This window comes from Sceloporus undulatus, chromosome 3 (genome assembly GCF_019175285.1).
Source record: "Sceloporus undulatus isolate JIND9_A2432 ecotype Alabama chromosome 3, SceUnd_v1.1, whole genome shotgun sequence".
Classification (NCBI taxonomy): Eukaryota; Metazoa; Chordata; class Lepidosauria; order Squamata; family Phrynosomatidae; genus Sceloporus; species Sceloporus undulatus.
In genome coordinates, this window is record NC_056524.1 from 151,949,422 (window position 1) to 151,969,952 (window position 20,531).

The 20,531-nt window shown below is 40.9% G+C and overlaps 1 protein-coding gene across 1 annotated transcript in view; it reads left to right on the forward strand.

Annotated features, from left to right (window-relative positions):
* Positions 1 to 20,531, forward strand: part of LRMDA (leucine rich melanocyte differentiation associated) — a 939,296-nt gene that overhangs the window by 759,870 nt on the left and 158,895 nt on the right. The window contains exon 6 of the mRNA XM_042459731.1: positions 7,708 to 7,792. Coding sequence (XP_042315665.1) covers positions 7,708 to 7,792 — 85 coding nt within the window. The remainder of the gene's footprint in view (positions 1 to 7,707; positions 7,793 to 20,531) is intronic.

Consider the following 20,531-nt stretch of genomic DNA (forward strand, 5'->3'; position numbering starts at 1 on the left):
AGAGTTTCCAGTTTGGGGCTCTCACGGAAATTATTCACATTAAAAATGAGCAAATATGACATAAATGCACAGCATGTGGCATGCAACTTTGAATGCATTGTGTCTTGTAGGATACTTGTTTACCTGAATTTCAAGACTTTAGCTTCTAGAAAATATTCATATTAGAACTAGTATGTGTTCCTATGACTCTTTTTCTAAATAGGCCAGCTAGCCTTACTCTCTTGATCATCTGATTGTGTTTGCTTCCTTGATAGATTTAAACCTATCTTTCAGATCATCAGCCCTCAGAAGATGCTCAGTGACAATAGCAATATAATAACATTCTACATTATTAAAAAGTAAAATAATCAATAATAGACCAGCATTAAAATTAACAGCTGCAGTGGACTCATTGAACCACAATGCCATAAAACGTCCAAAATGTTGCGTAGAACAAGAAGATATTTAAAGCTTTCCCAAAAAAGCAAAGAAAGAGAAGAGGCTATAATATATATTTTGGCTTGTCCTATTATTAGTAGGAAAGAAAAAGAGATAGTATCTCTAATTAGCTGAGTTTGTTTACTTTAATTTTTATCTGACATTCACAATGGCCAGCATAGAATTATTCTGTCTTCCCTTGATCAGTGGTGGCTGGTAACTTCTTTTTCAGTACAGTAGGGAATCTGCTTTGGGATCAGAGTGCAGCACCTTGGACAACTTCTTTATGTTTTGGACTAAACCTCAGGGTGAATTTATAGTCTCACTGACATGGATGCCACAAGCCATGGTGGCTTTCATAACAACCGAATGAGGTAGGCCAGAGGTAAGGACTTACCCAAAGGCACCCATTTATCAAGGTCAAGACAAATGGGGGTCCTGTGTCCAAATCTAGACTTGAGAGTATCTGTAGCTCAGCATATCCTAGGTTAAGCAACACAGATAAATGCTGTAAATGCAAGAGTAACACCATAAATAGCAGTTGCTTTGCTGGCTTTTCCTGATACCCAAAGCCAGCACTCCAAGGGTGCCATCTCATTCTGCTTGACTGGGGACTGGTTGCAGGCTGCTTGCCTTAAATAAAAGCAGAAGGCCACATGTGTAGCATTTGTATTAGTCCACCTATTCTTGGCATTGATGTGCATAGCCTTTCTGCACCTGAAGTCTAGTCTGAAGTCTGAGCACACACACCCTTTTATAGTTGGTCCAGTGTCAATGGGCTAATTAATCTGCTCTGCATTTTAATTCATACTTGAAAGGAACTGTACTTATTCCTAAGAGGTACTGAGCTTATTTGGGGGATGGGGTTTTTTTTGGGGGGGGTATAGGATCTAGCACCTGTGATAAACCTTTTCAAGTTTGAACTAAGACCTGGAGAGGATTCACCATCCCTTGACATGGAAGCCAGAGCCACTATTGTCATACTTCTAGACTAGAGCCTCTGGCTAAACACTACCCATACATTGGGTTGAAATGTTCTGAGTACAAGTCTGACACTATCGGTTTTACCCTTGTGATTTCTTCTAATTAAAAGTATAATCCTTGGTGGAAATGGTTAATATATTCTTTGGTGGAAATGAGGGTTGCATATGCGTTTGTGAGCAGCTGATGATTTTCAATGTCCTTTCCCTAAGTGCTCATTGTATGCTCTGAATCGCTTTCAAAAGGGATGTTGACTTACTGCTCTTCTTCCTGTGTTGTAAAATTTTGTCAGGTGCAATATATTAGGGACTATTATAGTTATTGATGTGTGTGCATGTGTGAAGAATTTATAGTGCACCATAGAAATGAGCACCATTTTTCACATACCCTGGATAAATATTTAAAGAGTCAAAGGTAGGGGAACACTGCAACAGCGTAACCACTAGCTGTGGGACATGAAAAGATACCCACATTAAACAGGTCTCCTTGGAATATAGAAACATTGTATCCTATAAAGCAAGACAAATGGTTTGACAGAATCTAACTTTTCATACACAATTGCTGTTGCTGACGTGAAATAAAACGATCACTACATTTTTAAAGGGCATTTCCATTTCCAGTATTGCAGTCTTGTTGAAAAAAGGTAGCCTTTTGAGAGACTATTTGTTTAAAGCTAGAATTTAATGTGCATGCCATACTCAGAGTAGAACTGCATGTTAGGGCTGTGACTGAAATACTTCCTCCTTCTTTTTCCTCCATTAAGATTTACTTAGGCACCCCCCCCCCCAAAAAAAAAATCCTGATGTGACATTTTGCCTACTGTGAGTTTCTGTGGAATGACAAATTTGCAAAAAATGTCACATCAAACATTTTGTCCTATTAAACATTATGGTGAAAGCAGACGAAGAAGAGGAGGAGGAGACCTGGCACTGATGAAGTAGGAGTGGGTACATATCTGTAAGAATATTCAGATCCACCCCTACATAACACATTGCTTCTATAGAAATGACAGACTACTCAGCCAATAAGCATATATACCATTCTAGATAGACAGACTGAAACTCTCTGGTGGTCTTGAATGTATAAGTTTTACTTTAAAGCCATTCTGATTCTTATGGAGTTTCCATGGACCACACCACCCTGCAGCTGCCACTATTTTTTAAATGGAAAATGAAATATGAAGTGTGTGTGTGTATGTGTGTGTCAGGGTCACAATGGTGGGATACAGAGGTCTGCCGACGCCTTGTTTTGCTGCGCAAGGGAGCCACAGCGGATAAACCTTGCGGCTCCCTTGCGCAGCAAAAAGAACCCACAAAAGGCAGGTTCTTCTTGCGGCACAATTATGATGCCGCAGTGCGCCAATGGCGCACTTGCGGTGTCACAATGACACAACTTTAAATGCTGTATCTCCATCCTCTGAAAGCCTGGGATTTGTAGTTTTACATGGTCTTTAGCCTTCTCTGCCAAAGTGTACTGGTGCCTCACAAAATTACAAATCCCAGGCTTTTGTAGGATGGAGCCATGGCAGTTAAAGTGCCAAACAGCATTATTTCTACAGTGTAGATGCACCCGTTGTATGACGTTCTACCAGGCAGTACTATGCAATGTCTCCTCTCTCATCCCTGGAAACCATCCTTGATCAGGTTGCCAGGTTAAATGTTTGACAGGCCTTGTGTATCTTTAAAAGTCCATAGATCCTGGAGCAGTGTAAAATTCTGCCAGGCAGAACTATGCAACATCTTTTCCTGCAAACATTCCCTTGACATACATGCCAACACCATTGAGTGGCCAGTAGAGAGCTAAAAAGAAGAGTAGAGAAACATCCAGTAATGTTCTTATAAGAAGGATGACATCAGTGCTTTGCATCCATCCCCAGGAACATAGCCGCACATGTCTGCAGCACATATAGACATACAGTCTCTACTGGTCAGTAAATAGCTGTGGTCAAGATGGGGTAGGAGACCCAATAAAAGGTGGATGCTGTGCAGGGAGACCATGTTGGATAGTTCTTCATGGCAGAACTATTAAAGGTAGAGGAGCCCTGTCTAGTATTTAATGAGTTCACTGTTCGTGTGTTGTTCTTACACATACTGTATCTTATTTGCACACAAGGAAGCCAGGTCCTCCTTGCACAGTTAGACATTTATCTTCATGAACGTGACTCTCTTTGCCCTTCCATATTGAAGTTACCCATTGGTGGTGGCATGGAAGAAGCAGGGAGGGATCTCAAGCAAACTGGGAATGCATTAGTATACATTTGAGAAAATAATCCATTTGTTCCAGATTCTGTTTGGAAGGAATGGAGGGCAATTCACCCATCCACAACTGCTACCATTTGTCAGTTTTCTCTCAGATACAAGAGATATCTTTTAATTTGTTTGCAGTCCCCCAGTATGTGTCTTCCTCCCACCTTCTATCTGTCATCAAGATCCATTCAAGGTCATTTTTACAGTGTAACTGAAACTTGATATGTGGCTGTCAGAACCGTCTGTAGACATGAGCTGTCACGTGTCAATCCTTTCAGTATCAAAATATTGTGGCAAATCTTAAAGGATTATAATCCTTTTCTGCAATACACTTTTGCAAAATTAGTAAGGGCACTGTGTCATTCAATATTTTAAAAATGGAAACCAATGTTGCTCTTTTTTGTTTTTACACAGTCTGTATTCACATTATTGAAATTGTTTGGTGTGGTTTTTTTCACCAGAGTCAGTTGCATCAGTTTTGAAGAAGGCTCTTAATGTGGAATTAACTAGCATTTGTAACTGAACACTTTAGTGGGGAGATAATGAGACTCTTGTATCCTTGACGGGGAATTATGTAGAGAAAAGCAGCAAAGGGCCTGTAAGACTCTCTTCTCTTCTTGCTTTCTAACATGGAAAATAAAGCTAAATTGTCCCTTCACTCTAGTATCCTTTTTAGAAGTTCTTGAATTTTGATCTGTCAGTGGTATTTGCTGAAAAGGCAGAGTTTCCTTCCAGTAATTTTAAGAAAAGCTATCATCAAACTGTCAACAGCCTAAATTGAGATTAAAAGTACTGAAGAGAAATCTTTGCTATTATCAGGGTTTCAGCTAAGAGCCCTTGAGCAGACAGAAAATATCTGAAAGGTCTAAAATGGAGCTGCATCATCTTTTTTGATCTGTTGGAAAAACTTGGAGTTGGGGGTGCCTCTAGGTCATTCTTTAAATAAGTGACAAAAGCTTAAACATACTACCCTGGGTTTGCAGACAAAGTCAAAATATACTGTAGTGGATGCAATGGTGTGCTTTGCATACCATTTTAGATTCACTATGAAAAGAGCTGACTTGGCGACTGGACAGCCCCCAAATCAAGATGAGCTGGATATCTTTGGCATACCTGGGTTGGCAAAGATCAAAGTTAGCATGTGGTCTAGCTGTCCCTTAAGAAATCCCTGTTATCTGTTTTGTATCCCTGATGTGACATAATTCATGTTATTTTGTTTTGTGGGAGATATTGTACATTTATATACATGGGCATCCACTTTAGAGAGCCAGCATGGTGTAATGGTTTGAATATTAGACTATAGCACACGATACCAAGGTTCAAATTCTATGCATTAGATGGCCTTGGGGAAATCACTATCTCTCAACACAAAGGGAGGTAAAGGCAAACAACCAAGAAACAAAACAAGCAAGCAAACAAACAAACAAACAAAAAACCCAACCCTTTGAACAAAACTTGCAAGAAAAATCTCATGATAGATTCCCCTTAGGTTCCCCATAAATCGGGAATTACTTGAAGGCACACGACAACACCAACACCCATTTTAAACCCACTCTTTCCATCAGGCTAATTCCAGAAGGGATTCTGCTTAGGCAACATTGAATCATTTCCTGTATTGCTATGTCCTCCCTCCAGTCCATTTCCCCAGATCCAGGCCTTGGAGGTAGAGAAGTACTGTTGGCCTTCATCCCCTTCCCCTTCTCCTTTTGTGTCATGTTTTTTTAGATTGTAAGCCTTAGGAACCGTCCAATTAAAAAAAAAGTCCAATTAAAAAGTGCTTTATAAATAAAGGTTAATAATAATAATAATAATAATAACATTCATATGCATGCTTCATGGGAGTAAGCCTCACATATCTGAGCAGGATTTACTTATAAGTCGACCTACCCAGGATGGTTTCACAGATGAGCATGGTGTACAACTACTCTGTAATTCAAACAATCATGTCCATTGTAAATCTACACATTGCAGTCAAAATTCAGTCTGATGTCAGTGGAAAAGAAATTGGTTGCCTTCCCCTGTCCTCTACAGTCCTCAAAGCTGCCCAATAACAAGGTGGGGAAGATTCCCCATGCTATTTTTTTTTGGGGGGGGGGGGGGGGCAATTGCTTTCCTTCTGCTTATATTTGATTCTGCTGTCCTACTAGTGTCAATCCAACATTAGATTGTGTCTTCTGTTAAGTATTCTGTAGATAAAAAAAAATCTAAGAACTGCAAATAAATAAAAAGAAAAGAGATGAAAAAAGAAAGTTACTGTGATTATGGTTAGTTTACTGATACTCCTCCTGTGCAGGATAGGGATGCAAGTCTTCACTTACTTCATTATCACATGCAATAACAATTAATTAACATTGTCACATAAAGAACGTATCCTTAAATGTTCTCTTCCACAATCATGAAATGGGGATGAGTCCTCTTCTTTATATCATCTCACAACCCTAGTTCTGTGCAGATTTTGACTTCTACTGACACAACAGGGCTTTTATCAAACCATTCACTTGAGTAAAAGTTTTTTTTTTTTCTGGACAGAAAGAACATTTTTGTACAGAAAAACATTTTCTGCATAAAAATGATATTAAATAAATAAAAATAAAATAAAACTCTTATTTATATCCCGCTTTTCTGTCATAAGGCAGTCAGAGCGGCTTACAGTATAATACATCCAATACACAACACAATATATCATACTCCCCCTTAAAAAAGAATTAAACATATCACTATTAAAATCACTCTATTAAATAAACTATTAAAACCAATAACAACAGGCAAGTAGTGGCATCATATAAAATATGCAGCATATTCCGGAAAGGCCTGCCGGAATTGATCTGTCTTAATAGCTTTTTCGAAGCTATCCAGGTTGGTGATTTGATGGGTCTCTTCTGGCAAGTCATTCCACAATCTGGGAGCAGTTGTGGAGAATGTCCTCTGGGAGGTTGCAGCCAGTCTGGTCTTTTTTGGCTGCTATAAGTTCCTCCCAGAGGACCTGAGAGTGTGGGGTGGATTATACGGAAGTAGGTGATCCCTTAGATAGGTTGGACCCAAGCCATGTAGGGCTTTAAAGGTAATAACCAACACCTTGTACTGTGCCCTACTACTATGTAGTAGAAATAATACATGTTCTGTCTCAAAGGAGTTTTCCAAAGAGAATTCAAAAAGTATAGAAAGTCTTGGTCACATTTGAGGTTTTCCTGCCAGCATGGTTCGACTGTTGGGAAACCTCTTTTAATCAAGGATGAATATAATAACCAAAGATTGCAATTGTGTTCAAGCAATTCTTCTTCTAGGTTTTGTTTTAAATCGATGCTTTCTCTCCATAAGTAACAATAGAATTAATAATCAGTAGGTGTAATTATCTTTCTGTGAGTTGTTATGTGTGCATGGATGTTTAACACTTACTTTGCTGCTACAGGCTGAAAGCATTGCTACAGCAGTTGACCTAATGTTAAAACTTGTTTTAAAGCAGTGTGTGTGTGTGTGTGTGTGTGTGTGTAAAATACAGATTTACTAACAAAATGCATCCATAACTTTAGAGATGAATGTTGGTAATATAAAATTATTGCTCAGAAGAATGCTTTTTAATAGATACAGTAACATCTAAAATTTCTCTTTCCCCGTTGGGAAATAATTTTATATGTTTGAGATTTTTTAAAAAAGAAAATTGTAGTCAGAAACTGTTATTACCAGAGTCATTTAGTATTTCAGTTTTTAAGAGAATAGTTAAATTCATTCTGTAACAAACTTTGATATTTATTTTATTTAGCATATTCTATACACTGTATATTTTGAGAATGGTTAGCCTTTTCTACCAGGGCAGTGGGGTCACAGATTGGGAGTGGGAGAAGTCCAGATTGGGTATGGGATGCCATGATCGAGTACGGGATGTTTCCTGCCTGGGCATGGAGGTGTGCAATGAAATCTGTGTATTCAATCCCATGCCTAGCTCAGGAGGAAAGAACAGGAAAGGCCAGTGTTATAATCTCCTACCTTGCATTGTGGCATCTGTATAAGAATCTTAGCTGTATATGCATACTAATACAGATAATTGGATTTATTCTTCTTGCAGGCTTCAGCTGATTCTGCCTCCATTTCTCCTCAGTTGAACTATACGCCATTGCCATCTGGATCAAGGGACCTCACCAACCACAGAGGTAAGTACACAGAGATATACACATGGAAAAACATATTGTTATGAATGACTACAAGGTGATAAACTTTATTGTATGGCCATTAGGCTTCATTACTGCTCTGCTGGCACTCGGGAGAGAATTCACTACTTTTTTAAGCTCTTGATGAGAACAGCGCACTTGGCAAAATTAGAGTTTAAACATATTAAACAGGCTCCAGAGGTACTCTACTGGGAAAGCAAATGAATCTATTAAATAACACTTAGCAACTTCAACAGAAATGCAATAAACCCAAATATTGCTAAATAGACAATTGCATACTTCACTGATGATTTTAGGACAGTGAAAATACTACTGGTAAGCAAAATACTAAAATATATTTCATTTGTAGCTTAACATTTAAAGTTATGGAGGGGTAGTGTTTTGTTTTGGTTTTTTGCCTCAATACATATTTATATACTAGGGTAGTTGTGTTGGCCATTTAGCAAATTCAAACATAAATCCACCAAACAATGTAACCATTATTGGCCTACCGAAATATACAATATATTTGTTGCAAGCTTTCGAAGCTCCACTACCTTTTTCAGGCACGATGTTACAAACCAAGCAGGGGAAATGGTGATGTTACTAAGATGCCTGCAAAATTTATCCTCCTCATACTATCTTAACTAAGGACAGAAACAACAAAATGTAGGCATTTAATAACATCTCCAATTTTTTTCTTCTGTTTGGTTCTGTTAATACAAAGCGGCAGGGCCATGCAACTTCAGTGATGGGAGAAGGACAGGATAAATGTGATGTCGTCTGAAAATCTTATCATGCTCGCTCAATAAAGAAGACTTCAGTACAGGATAATGACAGACGTCATCTGTAAATCTTTGTGTGATCATGCCATAAGGACAGGGTAAGGGTGGGAGTCTTCTGTCCTTTTACCCTGTGTGATAATCTCCTTTTTTCCATAGTGGATGACCTATGAATTACAGCAAATAATTGGATACACAGGCCCAAAATAAATTAGTCATGGTTTATGAGGTATGAGAATGTTTATGAGAGAACCAAAGACATAATTTTACTTTCTGAATATTGGTTTATCACGTCTCCTGAGTTCATGGAGCTCATAGGATGGAATTTGAGAGTTTAGGGATGACATCCACCAGGAGCTGGGAATGAAATTGGGTAGCATTTCCATTTTAATAAAAAGTTCAACTTTCCCCTTGATCTTACCATTTATGTTTTCTTTCATATAGATCTGAAATATATTTAATATGCTGGTCTTGGTATCTGTATCCTATTGTTTCTCTCATAGCGTGATACAGAAACTGCAAAAGCATACTAGAAACTAGTGGATGGCTTAAACTTTGGATAGAAGAGAAGACTATTGATAAACAAAATAGAAAAGAGCTTGCTGATTTCTCTTTGGCTCATAACTTCTTCCACGATAGATGTTGACAAAGAAGTTAACATCCTACAATTTTGAAACAGATTCTAAGACAGTGCAGTTCGTCATCTTGGCATCCAACTCAATCAAGTGTAAACTATGAGCTCTGAAACTTGTACCTTAGGACTTTTTCATGTGACCAAAAGTGATGGGAGCATAGCGGGATGCTCCCATCGCTATAGCACAACTGTGTGAAGATTATCAGATAATGTCATGTGACGTCACTATAATTCCATCATTATCTTGTGAAGAAAGAGTAATTTTAGCACCACTTTGGAAAAGAAAAGGAAAAGAAACAAGCAAACAACTTGAGAGGCACTATAAGTAACTTGTGGTTTCCTGAAATGTCCATTCCATGAACAGTATTTGAAGGAGCTAGATATGGCCCTTTGGACCAAGTGGTTCTAAATCATTTTTATCTATACTGACTGACTTGGGAGTTCTCTGAAGTTTCAGATGATTTTCCTTATCCTGTTGTGTAAAATCCATTGCATCAGCACTTGATGCACAAGTTTAAGCTATATGAATGAACTCCTGGCCACTGCTGAAACCTCGCTGTACAGGCTCAGTGGAGTCCAGGAAGACATCCAAGCTGCACACCTGAAATTTTAGGGGGAATGTAACCCCATCCAGCACAGGCAAGGCCCCTATTCCCTGATCTGCCTTACAACTGACCAGGAGCACCTCTGTCTTGTCTGAAAGGGGTAGAGAAACTGATAGAAGAATGAGAAAACATTAATTCCACAGGAGGGGGTAGAGAGGGATGTGCCGTGGGGTTCCTGGAGGGGAATATTGATGTCCCTAAAAGCTAGGCACAAACAAGGATGTAGACATGGTGGAAACAGGCTCAAGGGATGCTCCAGCTGGGATGTATTCCTACCAAGAAATGAGTGGAGCCAACGGTGGAGAAAATCTAGTGCTGCTTCATACAAATCCTTTGAATGTCACAGTTCAAACCTGTTAAAGACATTACAGTAAAATCAACCTTGCTAATGTGACACTGAGTTGGGTGTTAGTGTAACTGTAAGACTACAACCTTAGGATCCCCACAGTGTGTTACTAATACAAGTTGAGTCTCCCTCATCTGAAATGCATGGGACCAGACATGGTTTGGATTTGGGAGTTGTTGTTTTTTGAAATATTTGCATATAATTAGGGATCTTGAAGATGGGACCTATGTCTAAACATAAAATTCATTTATGTTTCATATGTACCTTATACACATAGCCTGAAGGTAATTTTATGCATAATTTTGTGCATGAAAGAAAGTTTGTGTACACAGACACATCAGAAAGTAAAGATGTCACAGTTTCAGTCACTCGTGGACAATTTTGGTTTCAGCAGCAGGTGTGACATTGCAGTAAGTAATACCAGGACACACAATTGGCAGGAAAGGCCACAACTTTAGTGAATATAGCTGCATATAAGTAGGGTTGGCCCAAATGCATGTATGTGGATCTGTCATTGACCAACCTGCCTGCTGTTTGTTGAACCCGATGGCCTGGTCATCCTGGGTTTTGGTATGACAGATTGTACTGTATGTTTGCCTCTTTGTTCCTTTGTCACCAGGGGACACTGTTCAGGAGTTGCCCCCACAATGGCAACACCTCACTGCTCCCAGCATCCCCGTTTCCCCTTGGAGTATTTTGGAGTATTGTGGATTTTGGAATTCGGGATAAGGGATACTCAACCTGTACAATAAGTCAGTTAACTTGAGCAACAGCAACTGAAGAATATTATAAAGCCAACTGTGGTTTATAGGGTGTGTGTGCGTGCGTGCGTGTGCGTGTGCGTGTGCGTGTGCGTGTGCGTGTGTGTGTGTTTAAAAACTATATTTTAGCAAAAGTGGGCAGTGTCCTTCACACTGAATGCTACGTATAGTGGCCAACTATATTTACCCATAGTTTATTTTTAGTTTATGATATATACTTTAACATTTGTTTAGTACTTTAGAGTACTCCAAAGTGTTTAATGTAGTTTATGTTGTCATGATTACAGTTAACCCTGCATTGTTATCCCAGCCTTGAAAGGAAATGGAAGTTGAAACCATGGCTTGCTTGAGCTAACCCAATGATTTTACAACAGAGACAAGATAAACACTTGGGACTTTCTGATTGGTTGCTTACACATAGTTTATTTATTTGTGCCCATGCCTCCAAAGACTCATAGAATATTAAAATATCACAAAACAATGCAACAAATCTGAGACAGATTAAATGACAATAAAAAAGATGAAAATATGGTTTTAAAATCCCCAAGAATATACATGGCTAAGATGGCATTGGAAGGAATACACAATTGTGGCCAAGCATGCCTCCCCCCAAAGGGTATTTCATAGTGAGGGTACCAACACAGAAAAAGGTCCTCACTTTGTGTCCATACATGCCTAATGTACTTCTCCTGTAGCTGGAATACAGAGCAGACCCTCTTCAGACAATATTAATGTATGGGCAGTTTGATGTGGAAGAATATTTGAGCCCCAAACCATTTAGAGAGAGAAGAGGGTTTGTAAGATAACAACAGATACTCTGGAGTATTGAATTCAAAGGAATCTAGTAAAGATGATGCTTAGATGCTTGCATGACTTGAATTTAAAAAAAAAGATTTGGCATTGCCCCTAACTATTTCATTCTTGTAGAAACAGGGTTGGCTGCCAATTTTCAAGTTGCAAGTCCCTGTGATATCAATGGAGAAGAGTTAAGCCTGCTTGAAAATCAAACTAGAAGTATTTATATTGGCCAGATTGCATCTGCCATGAATAGGAGAGAAGATTATCCAGGGTTGAGGTAAAACTAGCTCTAAGCAAACACTGCTGGCTTGCTTTGACATAACATGTATATCCTCAGGGAAATAATAATTAAGGGATGTTTTCCAGAAATCCAGGTGTTGTGAATTGAGTTTGGAACATCCTGTGTAAGTCTGTATGTGAGCCATCAGCTTTTTCTTTAGAATACAAGGAAGTTCTTGGGCTCAAAAACCCTCACGCATTCTTAATTGGAGTCAAGAGTGTACCAAGAAAAGAATGAAACACATAACAATGCCATTTTGGAATCCACTCCTAAGTTTTTCTATTCCCTGAATGGTCTCGATCTCACATAAAAGATTGAACAAGCTATTGCATATGTAATATTGGCAGCTTTAAGGGAATCTTTTCAACCCAAAGCCAGGGAGAGAAGGACCACTGCCTTGGCATCTCCAGAGGACTTGTTTACAAGACTCTGAATCTCTGTGAGCAGCTTAATGCAGCTGTAAATTAACTCTGCTTGAGGCACAAAAAGAGTAAAAAACAAGAACCATACTCATCTGTGTTTCACCACATTTTCACAATTTCCATCCCCTTGCTCTATTAGAACAAAGAAAAATATACAAAGACTATGCTTTTCTTACTTCCTTGAGTCTTTCAGTTAGATCTACAAAAAACACTAATTAGTTATGTGGTGCCCAAGTAGCTCAGATATGTGTTTTTAAAACTCAGTATACTTTTACCTTTACCTTTACCTATCCTAAACCAACTGGCAAACCTATTTTTATTCTATGGGAATTAAGAAGCAGTTGGTGAACTTCTCCGATTCAATTACAACGCCCCCCCCCCCATGAAACAAATGATTTAAAAACATATTTTTACTAAACTGATTCCACAGGTCTACAGACCTAGACCTTCCTAGAACTAGACGCTCTTTGTCACATGGCTCCTCATTGGCAGTCGCTTCTCACCCTTTCCTCTAACTAGCTTACTAGAAGTACGAGGAACCCTGGAACTGGAGACTGATATCTAGATGCGGCAGTGGTGGGCAGGAGGAGAAGGCCAGCAGAAATTAAAATATTGAAATACACATAAGGATTCCATGTGGTTCATGTGTGCATGAATTTAAGTGGTACACAGGCAAGCCCCTCTTTACTTCTCAACTGAACATTTTGTGTTGGGCTGTAGCTGAAAGTGTGACCATTTTGGAGGTATGGTTAGCCAGGGTGGTCCCCAATGCAATCAATACATTGATGCTGACACCTTAAAGAGAGCTTTTTTCTTTGACCAGTTCAGGCGCCATTTGCTTTCTTTCAGCAAGTCACACAGCCGGAAGCATTCTGATGTCTAATTCTCTCCAGATAGATATCCCTCTGCTGTGATGCCTTTCATTATTTGATAACATGAGAAAGATTGTGTAAAATCCAACTAGTATATCTTTTTATTTTTCAGATTTTGCAAGGCTTCATATAGACTGTTGCCATAAAGAGGAAATGAGGATTTGTTTATCTGAATGTAAAGAAATTCAGTATGCCACTTCTGAATTTATCAGTTCTGTTACAGTAATTCTATTAAAAGAAATACTGAAATAAATTTTTTCTTAAATGTATGGGCAGAGGTTAATTGCTCAAGTCACCAGCAACCTTGTTAAAACTTGTAAAGGTTTCATGAATTAAGCCCCTCATCTTAAGAGAAGGCCTATTTTTAATGTCCCAGGAAATCCTGTAGAAAAAAAAACACATAGTGTATACTATGACTGTGTTTCTGATTCAACCAAACAGCTTGAATTGTATACGTGTTACTGAAAATATATTAAATTTAAGAATGATTCTTTCGTGTGTAACATGATTTCCTTGTTCTATTTCTCACTGACTGTAGGAATAAGAATCTTTCAGAAATACTGAACAAGCTTAGCTTTATCTGTTTAGAATCTGGTCTTGAATTTCCAGTCTCTTAGAATTTTTGTTTATGTGGGTTTCAGTGTATGGATATAATTTACAAGTTGGTTAGCTTTGCATTGAGTTCTTCATATATCCCTCATTAGGGATAAAAAATGGTTTCTTGTGTGGACTAAAATGTTAAGGAACGAGGGTAGCAGATAAGGCTAGATAGGCACAATTCTATTGGTGGGAAGGAGGAAAAATAGATTTCAGAAATAGATTTGCATTATTAGTCTAGTTGACTGAGAAACAAAAAGAACTATGAACAGAAGTCGGAGACTATGAAGATTTCATACTTGCCTGAATTGCTGGGAAAACATCGCTCAACGGTCCCACAAACATGGAGGAAGCACGCATGTGTGGAAGCCAGGTGCGCTTCCTCAGTTGTCATGCAACTGTCGTCCCTCTTAGCGTCCCTGGAATCATTCCAGGGGAGCGGATTCCTATGAATGCAAAGTTTGTATTAAAAAAAATCCACTCCCCTTGAGACTATCAGGGATGCTAGAGGGAGGAACAGTGCATGAAGATGAGGAAGCGTGCTGACTTCCACACATGCATGCTTCCTCCCCATTTGAGGGACGTTTGAGGGATGATGGCGATGTTTCTCATTGATTCAGTCAGGTATGAAAATCTTCATAGTCAAAAAGGAATGCAGAAAAATGAGTGGTTTCTCATTGCATTTTCTGAGTCCTTATTGTTGCTATTCCCAGGACTGGTAGCCAGATTGTTGTTCACTTTGAGAGTTTCTTCTTTCCGGTTGAAATTATCCAGATGTTGTTGGATTTCAATGGCTTTTGGTCAAAGTGAACAAAATTTGGCTACCATCCTGAGGAATAGAAAAATAAGGACTCAGCAAATGCAAATAGGAAACCACGCAGGAGTCAGGGGGCTTTCCAGCAGATAATGATCAACATAGCAGACACTAATCCTCTTTTGCATTAGTCTCCCAGCCTAAGGCCTGCATAAGCACAGAACAAAAACATGCAAATCACTCACTGCATTTCCAGGCTAACACAGTATATAGAGACCCACTTTTTCCAGGCAGCATTCTCTGAAGATGCCAGCAACAGATGCTGGCGAAACATCAGGAAAGAAAATCTTCTAGAACATGGTCACATAGCCCAAAAAAACCCTCCATTTTTTGTTCTTGTTGACAGTTTCACAGGTTTTCTGCTTTGTTGTGCTGAGAGAGACAAGAGGGACGTACCTTTAATGCGCCAGCAAGCTCTTAAGGAACAGCAGGTGTGCAGGTGTGTGTGTGCACACGCACGCACACATACACACACACATACACAACACACAGAGAAAGATTGCTCCTCTCTCTCAGCAGCTCATCTCCACTCCCCTCACCTCCCCATTAGCCCTGAACAGCTGGTGAAGGAAGGTAGGGAGAGTGAGAAAGATACATGTGGAATTCCTCCAGGAGGAAGAAATGGAGGATATGTCCAAAAAAGGGGGCATCTGGTCACCCAGTAGGCAGCCTCACGTGCCTCAGGCAGGTTTATGGACCACCCTGTTTAGGAACTTATTTTGCAGCAAGGCTGGGGAGCTCTGGGAGCAGGGTAACCAGCCACGTTCTTCTTTTCCCTTCTCTCTGGTGTGTGTGTGTGTTGATGTGAGTGGTTTGTGTTTTTTATGGAATTGTTTGCAATGTAAACCCAGCCTTCCTTCTCTGAAATAGCTCTGGGGCAAGAGATGAGTGTTTTCCTCCCCATTTTTCCTTCTCTCTGGAGCATGTGTGTGTGTATGCACTTGATAATGACACTTTGTGCATCACTTCTGGTGACGCAACTACTGCTTCTGTGTGCATGCACAAAAAGGTTATTTCCAAACCACAACAAGATTTGTGTTGCCATCTGTATGAAAACTAAATGCACTTTCTACTACTATCCTCGCTTTAGTAATGTTCTTTTAAACACGTTGTTGTGCTGTTTCCGATAATCATTTGCACATTTGGTGCTTTTCTGGGATATGGGGACTTCAATCATTTATGGATGTAGCCATAGGTCTCTATGTGATAAACTCCTATGAATAAGATATCTCCAAGTCACCCGTCACACACCTCCCTGCTCAGTTCGTGCAGACTTAGGGCTGTGGCTTCCTTGTTGAATTATCCATTTGGAATGCTTCATCGTGTCCTACTGCCTTCTACCTTAAAATTGTCTTTTCTAGTGGAGTCATGTCTTCTCATGATATGACCAAAATATGACACCCTCAATTAAGTCATCTTGGCATCTACGGAAAGTTCAGGTTTGATTTTCTCCCTCCAAAACATGCCACCATGGATTGTGGTTAGTGGATTAAGGAATGTGGTCTCAATGCAAGAATTCAGTTATGGTGTTCTTCTCTTATACAAGAAGACAGTGATTAGTTATTTAAAAAGAAAAGAAACACAAAGCAGAAAAAAAGAGAGATGCTTTGGCTTCCAGAAAGATAATTATTCTGTTCATGTTTCCTGGCAATCTTTACTGTGGTGGTTATTGTTGATACAGTTGTTAGGCTCCTATCCAGTTACAAGCCAGAGGCTTCATCTATTTAAGCCTGAAATTGATTGCGGGAATGTCACAGAGTATTTACATAGCAACTTATCATATTAGTCAGAGTTTGTAGGTTCCTTAATGTGAGCTGGAAGTATGCTTAGCAATTGAATTTTTCTATATATCTCTGTAAAGCAGTTTAATGTGGTGCCATCCAAAAAATAAAAGCTGGTGGGGTATTTTTTATCAGTTAGTTAACCTGAGGAATCATAAAATACTTTAATCAGGGTCTATAAATAGGAAGTATAGCACTTTAACCATTTTAATAGTGTGCAATGAGATGAATAAGGGGGAAATATAATGGTGAAAAGGTGAAGTTTCTTTTTAGGCAGAAATCACAATGATATCTTGCCTTTTCCCCGGTGTTTGCAGTATATGTGCAGTACTTTATAGATCTCTCCTCCCTCCTCCCCCCCATTGGTAAGGGCAGTGAGCGAGAAGACAATTTTTGGATATCCATTAAAGAGTGTCCAAAATGGTAGCAAAACTGGCATGAAGCGATAAAAGTAATAGTAGTTGCTATGTACAGTAAAAAGTCTTGCCGATCATATTGTTGTAAAACACATTTTTCTTCTTAACCATCTTGGATAAAACCCGCATCCTGGCCTTATCAGTCCTTTATTATAATAGCTGGATATAGTGATGCTAACAGAGCAGTATATGCGGCCTGTCCTAGTGATGTAGAAAATAAAAATATTCAGGCTAGTGATCCAATGCTTTTAACTAATCCGGAAGCTGCACCAAAGCTGCACTCCAGTGCTTAGGAATGGATGTGGCTTTGGCAGACCTCTGGACTCTTAGAAACCATGCATCATTAAACAGCATACCTCCAAAGAGACCGAAGCAGCTTTTTTTGGCAATCTGTAACAGGGCTACAAAAGCAAAATACTGTTTACCCCTCTGTATATTTTTTGTAAGTTTTTAAATTTTGTATAATCATTGAGACAATTTCCTTAATCATGGAAATGGTGGACACTGAGGTTCTTCCTCAAATATTATAAAGATGCAAACACCTATTCAGATGTTCCAATCCCGTGAAATTCCCAATCCATGAAGGGAAAGTGAGGTTGGGCACTGCCACCTCACTCTTCGTAATGTCTCAGATGACTTGGCCCCATTTTTTTCCAACATACTCGAGGTGAAAAGTCTGTGTTGCTTTCTACCAGAAACCTGAAACTAGAAATTACACAAGACAGTGATCACTGGAACACTGGAAGCATGTGGTGGAAGTGGATCAAACATGAATCCATTATTTTTTCAGGTGTATGTTTCCAGGGCAGTGAACAAATAGGAATACACCACTACTATTTCTACAACTAAAGACCATTCAGCCTTATTCTCTCTATCTCTCTTCTTAGTGGTACATTACACCTGTAATTCCTTTCACTTGGAGTTTTTGACAGCAATTTGTCTATACTTTTCCAAGAATAGCTCCACAGGCACACGCAATTTTGCGTTTTAAAAAAAGTAATAACACCTTAGATGCTTTGAAAGCTGCATTTTTCACCCAGTATCACATTCTGTATCTTTCTTTGTTCCCACAGAATTGCACACACACCCAGTCCTGCGTTGTAACTGATTTTGTCAGTTCTTTAAACATATATTTCAGATGATATACATCAGAAAAAATTATTGTTATAATCATTTATCCTTCACTTTCTTTTGAAAATATGCCTCTCTGCTGTCTGTTGCCACTTTAGGTACAAAAGCTTGATATGTCTCACAGGGCAATTAAGGTTAGAAGAGCTGCTATATAGCACCTTATTGCTTCATTGTTCTAGATCAGGGGTAGGCAAACCTTTTTGAGCCGGGGGCCAGGTTACTGTCCCTCAGACAACTGTGGGGCCGTAACGGGGGGAGCTTCCAAGGGTCCCTTTTGGGAGGAGGGAGGGAGGGCTTGGGCACCCATCCCAGGCCCTTCCCTTCAGCTCTTCCCTTCGCCCGAAAGAAGGTCTGGCGGAGGAAAAGGACCCAGGAGGCCAGGACGGCGGCCCCAGGCCCTGGGCTCCGCAGGGGTCCTCCTCTGCCAGACCTCCCTTCGAGAGAGAGGTCTGGCGGGAAAGGCCCGAAGGGGAGGCCAGGGGTGGCCCACGGGCCCTGGGCTTCCATCAGGGCCTTTCTCTGCCAGACCTCCCTCAGAGAGAGAGGTCTGGCAGAGGAAAGGCGCCAGGGAGGCCAGGGGGGGGGCCCACCGGGCCTGGGCTCGTGTCAGGGGCCCTTCCCCCACCAGACCTTCCTCTAGAGAGAGAGGTCTGGCGGAGGAAAGGACGCCAGGAAGGCCAGGGCGGCCCGCCAGGCCCTGGGCTCCATCAGGGGCCCTTCCTCTGCTGCCAGACCTCCTTCCCTGTTTTCTGATGGTGTCTGCACTGGACAGATACTCCAGGAGCAGTCTCGAGTATCCTGGCCCCAAAGCTGTCCCAGCTCCCTGCATTAGCTGGGGCCATCCATTGTGACACTCTGCCAATGTGTGCCAATGTGCTACCCAACATGGCCGAATGGTGTGAGTCCTTGCCTGAGGTCTAAATTTGGGCTTGACTCTGCAATAAACAATGCTATTGGCTTGATTCGACTCAAGACTTGTAGGTTTTAAGAACCAGCTGCTGGCCAACTTCACCAGAAACAGCAAACACATTAGGTCATGGGCTTGAGGTGCAGGTTCATCTGTACTGAGCAGCTGTTCCTGCGGCCACGTGAAGGAGACTTCTGAAGCTTTTGAAAAGCTTTAGAAGGACCTTCTGCCTCAGACTTGCTTGCATACCATTGCTGTTCCCCTCCAGTTATTTACCTAACTTTGTGCATGTTGTCTTGATATTCTGGTTATGGAAACTCCACCTACACACCATCACTACTCCTTTTGCTGTTATAGTTGGCTCTTACACTTGAGATTCACTCGAGCTGAAACTACTTGCCAAGGATGTGAGACTAGATTGAGACTTGAACTTGAGAATTGGAGAAAAGACTTGAAAACTTCACTGGTAAACCATTTTACCTTTCAAAACAAATTTATATGGAAGTTGATTGCTGATAAATACGCCGGAATACAACCATTTCGAGGATGTGACCTTAGCCGGAAGACCAGGATAGATTGGGGATCTGCAGTCTACCGCCACCGTTTGTCTGGCAACTCCTGAACCGAGCGACACAGCTGGCCTCGGAGCGAGTGTTGTGGAGACCCCCAGACGCTTAGTTTTGGGGGACTTCAACTCCCACTCGAGACCAGACTTAACAGGCGGGCTCGGGAGTTCATGGATACCATGACAAACATGGGGCCTATCTCCCAATTGGTCAACGGGCCTACACATTGTGCGGGTCATACACGCATGCGGTGTTCTCTGTACCGAACAGGCATATCCGTGGGCGGGAGTGGTAAGCACCTCCGCATTGTCATGGACGGATCATTCCTGGTCAAGACAGAACTCAGAGCCAATTCTGCTTCCTGGCTCTGGGGTGGCGGACCCATTAAAGGGGTCGCCCTCGAGGCTGATGGAGCCAATGGTTCCAGAAAGCCAGAGGGTTAATGGTGTGGGAATGCCAGGGATCCGTCGATGCTCTGTCAAAACCTGGAACACCGATCTTACCAGGGATACACACGATCGCTCCCCAACGCCCTTGCCATCCAGCCCCAAATCGGAGGCCCTGGTTCACTCCAGAGCTGAGGAAGATGAAGCGGTTTGGACGACGCTAGAGCGCAGGTGGCGGAAGACTCGCTCTTATCCGACAGAACTCCCATAGGAACTTCTTCGTTCCTATCGAGGCAATACGTGCAGCGAAGAAGGCCTTCTCCTCTGCACGTATTGCGTCTGCAGAGCTCGTCCAGCAGAGCGTGTTTAAGGTGGGTGAGGGAGATGACGCAGGTGCCCCCTGCACCAATACCTACTTAACCCGACGACGGCTGCTGGGACGCATTTAACAACTTCTTTGCAGACAAAATTCTCAGATAAGAGCAGACTTAGAAGCCACATTGAAACAGAGTCGACCAGGGAGGGTCCAGTGAGATCCGCAGATTGTTATACTGGATCAGTGGCAATATCTGTGAGTACCGAGGACGTGGACAAGCTGCTTGGTAAGGTGAGGAAGACACCTGCCCTCTCGACCCTTGCCCATC